The sequence below is a fragment of the Bos grunniens genome, chromosome 5, assembly GCF_055505025.1.
Source record: "Bos grunniens cultivar Pamir isolate PY7600 chromosome 5, Bosgru_T2T1.0, whole genome shotgun sequence".
Taxonomy (NCBI): Eukaryota; Metazoa; Chordata; class Mammalia; order Artiodactyla; family Bovidae; genus Bos; species Bos grunniens.
This window is the reverse complement of record NC_141169.1, coordinates 102,965,822-102,976,313: the sequence shown is the minus strand read 5'-3', so window position 1 is coordinate 102,976,313 and position 10,492 is coordinate 102,965,822. Positions and strand designations below refer to the sequence as shown.

Sequence of the window (10,492 nt, the reverse complement as noted above, 5' to 3'; positions counted from 1 at the left end):
AAGGCTGTCCTCTGTTCCTCTTTACTTTCTACCATTAGGGTGGTGTCATCTGCATATATGAGGTTATTGATATTGTTATATTAATTCTATGAGATTAAAACCTTAGAAAGAACAAGAAAAAAGTATTTCTTGTATTCTGTTTTATATACCCTGATACATGTGAAATATTCAAATATATGCTAAATACTCAATAAAGTTATACATATCAAGATAGAGACTTCTGAGATATAGTATATCTTTTTTATTTTCTACTTGATTTTAAAATTTACATGGAAGAATAAGTGTGTAATAATTCCAAGAAAATTATTAAATAGAAGGCTGATGTGAGTAAAGATATTAAATATAGTAAAGACATATCCTTGTCCGGCCTCTTGCTGTGTACACATCCTGTGTCCTTAGACATACGTAGCATCCTTCACACCACACCTGGCCCCTCAGTGCTGCTCAGAGAACCTCACAGTTACCTTCATCAGCTCCCATTGCCATTCGCCTTTCTCCCAGCTACTATAAAACCTTTTCTACCTTCTTCAAAAAATAAATTTGTTCACTTACCCCAAATAAGCCCCCAAATGCAGTTCTCTTATATTTTTGAAGCCATCAGATATAAACTTTATAATCTCTTAACATAAAACACAGAAATTCAAGTTTTATTACCTCCACCTTTGACTTGTTAGTGCATGGCTAAGTGTTCCTCCAAAGTTTGCATTTATACAAATGTTTTAAAGGAAAAATTTGAGAGAGAGACTTTTCTAGTAACAATGGAAGAATATATGACTCAGAGCATTTCATCAACAGTTCTCTACCATCAAAGAACTATAAACATTTATGTCTAAATTTGCAAAGGAAACTTGAAATCTGGCACAAATCCATATGAATCTGATCTGTTAAATGATAACCCTTGTAGGGATACCCTCTATACATGTAAATGATATCCTCCTATAGTAGGAGTAGCCTCCACTCATACTAACCTAGTGCAAAATAATGTCTCACACTGTTTGTATAGAAACAGCTCCACCCAGGAAAGTACATTCTCATTTTTTGTCCCTCCCTCTCATAGCCTTCCTGTGCAAAGGGAGTGTGTATGTGGCTGTTAGCAAATGTTTCACTTTTACAAAAAGTGAATTATGAAAAAAAATTATGAGGACTTATTAAACTGGGAGAATAAATAAAGCTATTTTAGTGTCAGGTAAGACCACTGGAGAAGAAAAAATAGCAGAGACTTGTAAGAGGAAAGTATATGAAGCTCATTGCTCACAGCTACAGGGCACTCACAGAGGATGGGTAGTTGTCTCAGCCCTCTCTAGCCCACCCGTCCCCTACTGTCCCTCTGATTAGACACCAGCTTTCTTGGAACTTTCCATTCTCTCAGCTGGTGGGCAATGAACTGACCATACCTGAGCAGATGACTCCTGCATCCTCACTATGATCGCAGTAGTGCTTCCCCCAGCCCCGGGAAGGGCACCTCCACACGTGGGACTCCTTTCCTGTGCACTTCATGTTGTCCAGCCAAATGGGCCCTGATCCCGCCCCAAAGGAAGAAGAGAGAGTGGCATAGAGGGCTTTTCCACAGCCCAACTGTCTGCACACCACGCGGGCATCATTCATGCTCCAGCTGTAATCACAGATGGTGCCCCAGGAGCCCTGGTTAAGGATCTCCACTCTCCCGGCACAGGGACCACCCCCGTCCACCAGGCGGAGCTGTCTGCTACCTGAGGAGAGAGAAATGGGACACGGGGCATTGACCTGGAGAATGAGAAGGGTCTTCTGGCCTGTGGAACCCTCACCTGAGCAGTAGGAGGCGCTCTCTTCTGAGGCTGCAGACCCTGCTGGTTCTGATATAGAGTCTTTGCAATCGTGCAGAAGGCAATGGCAACCCACTCCAGTACTCTTGCCTGGACAATCCCATGGTCGGAGGAGCTTGGTAGGCTGCAGTGCATGGGGTCACTAAGAGTCAAACACGACTGAAGCGACTTAGCAGCAGCAGCAGCATTGCACTGGGGCAGCAGCTGGGTCTGGTTTCTTATAGCAGTGGCAAGAGAATTAATAAGGTTGAAAAGTAGGAGGAAAGGTTAAAAAAAAAAGTAGGTAAAGAAAGGGTAAATAATGTCTATCAGTGCTGCACTTTAAGTAAATAATGAAGTAGAGAATTAAACCTAAAATTTTCCACTTCCAGGGAAAATGGAGGAGTTCACAGCAGGCCAATGTGTCTTGCTGGGTCTTTCTGGATACAACTTTAAAAGCTGGAAAATGTTTTTTTAAGAAACAGTAAATGTATTCGACATTTGTTAACACAACATGGACTAAATATGCTAAAATTCTAAAGAGTGGAGATTATTTCAATGTTAGTCCAGGATCTATAGTTTCTTTTTCTCTGTGGGAATTTGCCAATTCATTGCATAATTTAATGATTCAGAATCTGGGCTTGGACAAGCAGAGGACTACTGTTGTGACAGGAAGCCAGCATAATTTGGGGGTTACCTGGTGCTGGAGAGACAAAATTAGAGTCTTGAGAGCCTCTCTCACACAGCAGGTTTTCCCCTCAAATATTTGCCCAGTATATAAGCTGTGAAGGGCAGGAAGCTGGAGAACTATATAAAAAGACTTGGAAAGCAGAGTCTTTTTCATTATTTTGGGCACTTAGCTACCAAAGAATCTAGGCTCTGAACTGAAATCTCTGAAAGCCTATGTCATAGGGACAGAGAAATCAGAGGTGGACTGAGTGCTACCAAAACTGCAACCCATACTGTTAATAGCTCAGTTTTAGGTTATATTTAGATGTGTGAGTGAGACACATCCCTTCCCCCTTCTGCCTAGGAAAACAAAGGGTAAATCCTTTCAGGTGTTAGAAAATGTATCAGGAGTATCTTACTTTTTCATATATAATTTATAGCATTCAATAAAAAATGACATGACATTTGACAAGCTAGGATAACATGACAAATGACCAAAGTAAAAAAAGATAAGAGAATGCAGAGACACCTATGATAGAAATGGTGGACTTAGCAGATAAAGATTTTAACTATAATCAATGTATTTAGGGGAAAAGAGAGAAGAAGAGAATAAACAGGTAAAAAGATGAAACAAATAACAAATAATCATAAATAAATAAAAATATCTAAGGAACTATTGCCAACCTAAAATAAAATGTCTAGGTTTAAAAAGTGAATGAATAAGTTAAAATAATTTTATATAGAACTTAGAATATAGTTATTTAGAGGAGTCCTAAAAATGAGAGAGGCTATGGTTTTTCCAATAGTCATGTACAGATGTGAGAGTTGGACTGTGAAGAAAGCTGAGCGCCAAAGAATTGATGCTTTTGAACCTGGTGTTGGAGAAGACTCTTGAGAGTCCCTTGGTCTGCAAGGAGATCCAACCAGTCCATTCTGAAGGAGATCAACCCTGGGATTTCTTTGGAAGGAATGATGCTAAAGCTGAAACTCCAGTACTTTGGCCACCTCATGCAAAGAGTTGACTCATTGGAAAAGACTCTGATGCTGGGAGGGATTGGGGGCAGGAGGAGAAGGGGACAACAGAGGATGAGATGGCTGGATGGCATCACTGACTCGATGGATGTGATTCTGAGTGAACTCTGGGAGTTGGTGATGGACAGGGAGGCCTGGTGTGCTGTGATTCATGGGGTCGCAAAGAGTTGGACACGACTTGAGCGACTGAACTGAACTGAAAGATGAGAGATGAGAAAAAGAAGAAAGAGGAGGAGGAGAGGGAGAAGAGATACAGAGACAGAACTGCAGAAGTAATATCTGAAGATATAACGATAGAGAATTTTTAAAAAAAATAAATGGAGAAGTATGAAAACCCTCACTCCTAGTAAAGCTGCAGAAAATCAAAAGGAAAAAGGAAAATCTGGAATAATAACAGATTTATTTAATACTGAAGGAGGGAAAAAAAGGAGACAAAAAGGAACATAAAGTAGGTGGATCAATTAAAAACAAATGGCAGATACCAACACATCAATATCAGTAATTGCATTTACAGTAAACAGATTAAGATAAAACAAAATTGACACAAATGTTACTTGCAAAATGCCCACCTTATATTATGAAAGCAAAGAATGGTTGAAAATAAAATGATGGAAAAAGTGTACTAACTGTAACAAAACTGGAGTAGCTATATCAATGTCCCAGAAAGTAGACATTAAGCCAAAATACACTAATTGAATTAAAGAGGGAATTTTCATGATTATAATGAGATGCACCCTTAATAAAGATATTTTAGACATCAAAATTCAAGAAAGGTAACAGACCATAACTTTGAAATATACTTGACAGAGTGAAAAGAAGAAATAGACAAAATCACAATCAAAATGTGGGGTTATTACCATATCTTTTTCAATAGCATGCACACCAAACATACAAAAAACAAAGAAGAATACAGTAGATGTACAACAACATAATCGGCACATTTAACTAAGTAACACAGAGAGCAACGCACCCAACAATGGAAGAGTTCACATCACTGTAAATGCACTGGGAACTTTTATCAAAATGACCACATAATAGGACAAAATCTTTCACTCTTTGAATTCATACAGAGTATTTACTCTGACCACAGTGGAATAAAATTAAGAACTAATAAGAAAATATTTATAGCCACCTCTATTTGGGGAAACTCAGCAAGATCCTTCCAAAAACCACCTGAGTCTGGAAATAAATTTAAAACTTAGAAAATACTGTGAAATAATGATAATAAACACAAAACAATGGTATGATAAATTCTTCTAATGAAACTCAAGTAGTGCCTAAGGGAAATTTATACCCTAGATTTAGAGAAGAGGAAAGACTGAAAGTGAAAAAAAGTAAGCTTCCAATTAAGAAACTAGATGAGAAAGTCAAGAATGTAGAATGTTGGGGTTAATTTAAAAAGGAATAAAAATTAATGGAAAAGAAGGTAAGCATAAGGTAGAAAATATAGAAGAAAACCCTTTAAACGTGGCTCATTGAAAATTGATGAACACTGAGCAATACTAATGCAGAGCAGAGAGAAAATGAAGTTGACAATACCAAGAATGAAAAGAGACATCAGTATAAATCATACAGATATTTTGGTCATAGTTTTTGTGCTGGTGTTTGTTTGTTTTTTGGCTGTGCTGTTGCTCATGGGATCATAGTTCCCAGGTCAGGGATTGAACCTGGACCCATGACAGTGAAAGCCCAGAGATTTAACCCCTGGATTACATAGCTTTATTAGTATAATTTATACATTTAATGTGGATAAGTGCACATAAAGTGTCAGTTTCTCCACAGCCTTGCCAACACTAAGTGTCTTTAAAAAAAAAACAACGAAACAGTCATTCTGACATGTGTGAGATGATATCTCTTTGTGGTTTTAATTTACATTTCCCTGATGATTGACAATGTCAAGCATTTTTTTATATACCTATTGCCATTTGTATGTCTTCTTTAGAGAAATGTCTATTCAAGCCCTTGGCCAATTTTTTAATTGAGTTATTAGGTTTTAAGTTTGTTGGGGTTTTTTTCTCTTAAGTTATAGGACTTCCTTATTATTTTTGGAAATTAATACCTTATATAATTTGCACTAGCTTGCTTTTTCACTCTGTTGATATTTCATTTGGTTTGCAGAAGCTTTTTAGTTTGCTATATTCCCACTTGTCTATTTTTGCTTTGTTGCCTGTACTTTTGATGTCATATCCATGAACTCATGAGACAATGTGCTTTTATTTTGTGATGGAGCTAAGATATCACATATCTAAAATGTAATTCCTATCTGGTGATGATGTTTTGCCATCACACATAGTAAAATAAATTCAGATAAATACATAAATTTTAAATTAGGTTTTGAATATTCTTTAGTGGAACTATTAAATTGTTTGCAGAAAATAAAACTTGATTCAATGTTATTTTGAGATGAAGAATGGTGTTTGAAACACTGCACTAAAGGCAGAAGTCAAAAAAGTAAAACATTACAGATTTGATCACATAACCCACCCATACACATATACAACCTTAAAAATATATGTAAAATATGGGGAAAATCTTACAAAAATATTTAAGAGAAACAGTAAGTGATGTTTGTTTATAAAGAGTTCCTATGAATAAATAAGAAATTTTAAAACATTCTAGAGAAAAAATATTGTCATGAAAGATATCTTAAGACAGTAATATGGGAAAGAAGATATTTTTGTATATAGTGTTTGTGAAAGTCACTCAGTCATGTCCAACTTTTTGTGGCCCCATGGAGTACGGAGTCCATGGAATTCTCCAGGCAAGAATACTGGAGTGGGTAGCCATTCCCTTCTCCAGGGGGTCTTCCCAACCCAGGGATCAAACCCAGGTCTCCCACATTGCAGGCAGATTCTTTACCAGCTGAGTCACAAGGGAAACCCAAGAATACTGTAGTGAGTAGCCTATCCTTCTCCAGCAGATTTTCCAGACTCAGGAATCAAACCAGGGTCTCCTGCATAGCAGGCAGATTCTTTACCAGTTGACCTACCAGGGAAGCTCTTATGTGGATAAAAAACCATGATGCTATGAAGAAAACAATACTCTCTTTTAAAATTAAGTATTTATTTGGTTGTGCTGGATCTTAGTTGCAGCATGCAAATTCTTACTTGTCGATCATAAGAGAAAAAAATTGTAACTGCATGTGGTGATGGATATTACTGTATGTGTGGTGATTTACCAATATGTACAAATACATAAACACCATGCTTTACACTTAGAACTAATATAATGTTACGAGAATTACGACTCAATTAAAAATTTTAACAAACAAGGTTGGAATATGTGGATTAAATTAGTTTCATTCTTACCTCATTTAAGCTTCTCTGGTGGCTCAGACAGTAAAGAATCTGACTGCAGTGTAGGAGACCCGATTTCATACCTGGGTCAGGATGATCCCCTGGAGAAAGGAATGGTAACCCATTCCAGCTTTCTTGCCTGGAATATCCCATGGACAGAGGAGCCTGGAGGGCTACAGTCCATGTAGTCACAAAGAGCACAACTGAGCAACTAACATTTTCACTTTATATCATTTTGTGGACCCAAATTAAACTCATCACTTAGATTTTAAAATATCAAATCTCACTGCATCCTACAGGGTTGGGACAGACACACAGAAATAGTAAGTCACCTGCACACGAGATATAGGCTTCCTCCTTTGGAGAGCATGAAGTGTAATTCCAAGGGTCAGAAGGACACTGCCAGAGAGAGGTGTCAGTTTTCCGACAGTGGATTCTATCCACCCACTGGGGTCTAGAACCTTCCCTGAGATCAACAGAAGCGTTGAGGGTTCCACTGTCCCCACAGCCAAGCTGTCTGCAGATGATGGACACAGTGATGTCTTCCATGGGGTTGCGGCAGACACTGCCCCAGGTCCCGTTGTAGAAAACTTCCAGCCACCCAGCACACTGCTGGTCCTCACTCACCATCCTGAGGGCCAGGAACTCTAAGGTTGAAAGGGGAGGAGACAGGACACAGTGAAAATTTTGCTGGATGTTCCAGGTTTTCCTTTCTTCTAGAAATGGTGAACATTCATCTCTGACCTTGTTCAAGAGATACCCACTAGATGATAAGACTAACATCGCCTCCCTTTTAACTGACTTTGTCCATTTGTGTCTGTCTATTTCTACCACAATGGTGTAGTGGATATGAACTGAGATGAAGACCAAACTGTGTGGGCGCTAGTCAGGGAGGGGCAGCTGAATTCTGCTTCCTAACAAAATCTTTGCAGAGTATGTTAAGGGATGTGATGTGGATATTAGGGAGATAGGCAGAATAATTAACCCCAAAATGTCCACATCCCAATCTCTGCAACCTGAGAATATGTTACCATACCTGACAAAAGGGATTTGCAGATGTGATTAAGATAAGGACCTCAGGATGGTGAGATGATGTATTAATAATATGAACCCAATCTAATCACATCCTTAGACCCACTATCCTTAAACGCGGAATACTTTTCTTAGCTCCGGCTAGACAGAGAGATGTGACTTTAGATAATGGTTGGAGGCCTGCAGCATAGCTGGTCTGATAATGGATGAAGGGTGCTGTGAAGGAAGGAATGTAGGTGGTTTCAAGAAGTTTGAAAAGGCAAGAAACAGATTCTCCCCTAGAGCCACAAAAGTGATGCGGCCCTGCTGAAGCCTTGATCCCAGCCCAGTGAGATCCCTGCTGGACATCTAAGCTAGAGAAGAGTAAGGAAATAAATATATGCTGTTTTAAACCACTAATTGGTAAATTGTTAGGGAAGCAAACAGAAACTAGTACCATGGGTTCAAATTTTTTGTATGTAACTGGAGAGAGAGCCCTGCTTTCAAGAAAAACTGTAAGAAACGGCGCTGTCAGGAAACATTGCTGAGAAGAAAGGACCAGAACCTTAGCTGCTGCAGAAGGAAGTGAAAGTACCTCGTCTTCACGTCTGCTGGAAAAACAGGCTTCATGGGAGGAAGCCTTCTCTGGTCCTTTCAGCATCTCTCCCTCAGGACTCAGACCCCCGTCCTCCAGGGCCCCACCCCTCCTCCAGCCTGTGGACAGTGTGCAGCACAGACCTGAGCAGATGACCCCCGCGTCCTGCTTGTGTCTGCAGTTGTGCTGCCCCCAGCCCCGGGAAGGGCACCTCCACACGTGGGACTCCTTTCCTGTGCAGTTCAGGTCGTCCAGCCAGATGGGCCCTGATCCTGCTCCGAAGTGAGCAGACCCTGTGGCATTGAGGGCTTCTCCACAGCCCAGCTGCCTGCACACCACGTGGGCATCGTCCAGGTCCCAGCCGTCATCACAGATGGTGCCCCAGGAGCCCTGGTCAAGGATCTCCACTCTCCCAGCACAGGGACCAGCTCCTTCCACCAGGCGGAGCTGTCTGTTGTCTGAAGAGAGAAAAATGGGACAATGGGGCAGTGACCCCAGGGGTTGAGAAGGGTCTTCGGTCCTCTGGGACCCTTACCTGAGCAGTAGGGGGCGCTCTCCTCTGAGGCCGAAGAGCCAGCTGGTTCTGCCATAGAGTCATTGCACTGGGGCAGCACCTGGGTCTGGTTTCCTGAAGAAACAACAATGATCAACCCAGAAGTCTGGAGGGGTTGAAGAACAGGAAACTGAATTAAGGAAAATAATGACCTACTGATGGAACCTAAGATGAAAGCTGTGACCCAGCAGTAAAGTTATCATACTCTTAGTGTTCACCTTCTCCCTGGAGAGTTCTGCGTCTGACAGTCCCAAAATTTCTGTATTAACCCAAGTGTTGCTGTAAGAATGAGTTAAGTAAATTGTATCCCCAAATTTATCCCTGTGCTGTGCTCAGTCTCTCAGTCACGTCTGACTCTTTGTAACCCCTTGGACTGTAGCCCACCAGTATCCTCTGCCCATAACATTTTTCAGGCAAGAATATTGGAATGGGTTGCCAAGCCCTCCTCCAGGGGATCTTCCCAACCCAGGGATCAAACCCAGGTCTCCCTCACTGCAGGCGGATTTTTTACCATCTGAGCCACCAGGGAAGCCCAAATCTATCCCTAAGCAAAAGCAAAACAAAATTCTTTCTGAAGGATTTCTACAATTTCTTCAATGTGTATCTTTAAAACAAACACTTATATAAAATAGATCTCATGAAAAAAGGAAAGGAAAAAGGAGACATTAGAAAAAATTTCCCAGGGTTTTCAGCTGCTAGAGTTACCTGATGAGAATATATATAGCCATGGTTAAAGTGCTTATGGAATTAATTGACAAAATGTGTATCTTTGCAGAGAAATGATAACAAAAACCAAATACTTCTAAAGCTGAAAAACTTGTTAGCTGCAAATAAGAACTAAAGAATAAGTGTAGCCTCACATTAGCTCAACATAAACTAGAAACATCAAAATGCAAAATCAGAAGATATTCTTCAATTAATTCAGGTCACATAGCAAGAGTTCTGGTTATATTGTTATATGGCAGTTTTTCAAAAAAACTTGGTTCACTTCAGTTCAGTCCCTCAGTCATGTCCAACTCTTTGTGACCCAATTAACTGCAGCTTGCCAGGCTTCCCTGTTTGTCACCAACTTCTGGAGCTTGCTCAAACTCATGTCCATCAAGTTGGTGATGCCATCCAACCATCTTATCCTCTGTCATCCCCTTTTCCTCCTGCCCTCAATCTTTCCCAGCATCAGGGTCTTTTCCAACGAGTCAGCTCTTCTCATCAGGTGGCCAAAGCATTGAAGATTCAGCTTTAGTACCAGTCCTTCCAATGAATATTCAGGACTAATTTCCATTAGGATCCACTGGTTTGATCTCCTTGCAGTCCAGGGGACTCTCAAGAGTCATCAACACCACAGTTCAAAAGCATCAGTTCTTCAGTGCTCAACTTTCGTTATGGTACAACTCTTACATCCATACATAACTACTGGAAAAATCACAGCTTTGACTAGATGGACCTTTGTCAGCAAAGTAATGTGTCTGCTTTTTAATATGCTGTCTAGGTTGGTCATAGCTTTTCTTCCAAGGAGCAAGCATCATTTAATTTCATGGCTGCAGTCACATCTGCAGTG

At 40.2% G+C, this 10,492-nt stretch overlaps 1 protein-coding gene across 1 annotated transcript; it reads right to left on the bottom strand.

Moving 5' to 3' along the window:
• Nucleotides 1-1,365: 1,365 nt before the first annotated feature.
• Nucleotides 1,366-8,974, bottom strand: LOC147372818 (antigen WC1.1-like). The gene is made up of 4 exons (XM_086404350.1): nt 8,920-8,974; nt 8,528-8,842; nt 7,240-7,425; nt 1,366-1,709 (listed from the first exon to the last, which is right to left on the bottom strand). Exons 1-4 carry the CDS (start codon nt 8,972-8,974, stop codon nt 1,366-1,368), a joined length of 900 nt encoding a protein of 299 aa, XP_086260476.1.
• Between the last annotated feature and the right edge of the window lie 1,518 nt (nt 8,975-10,492).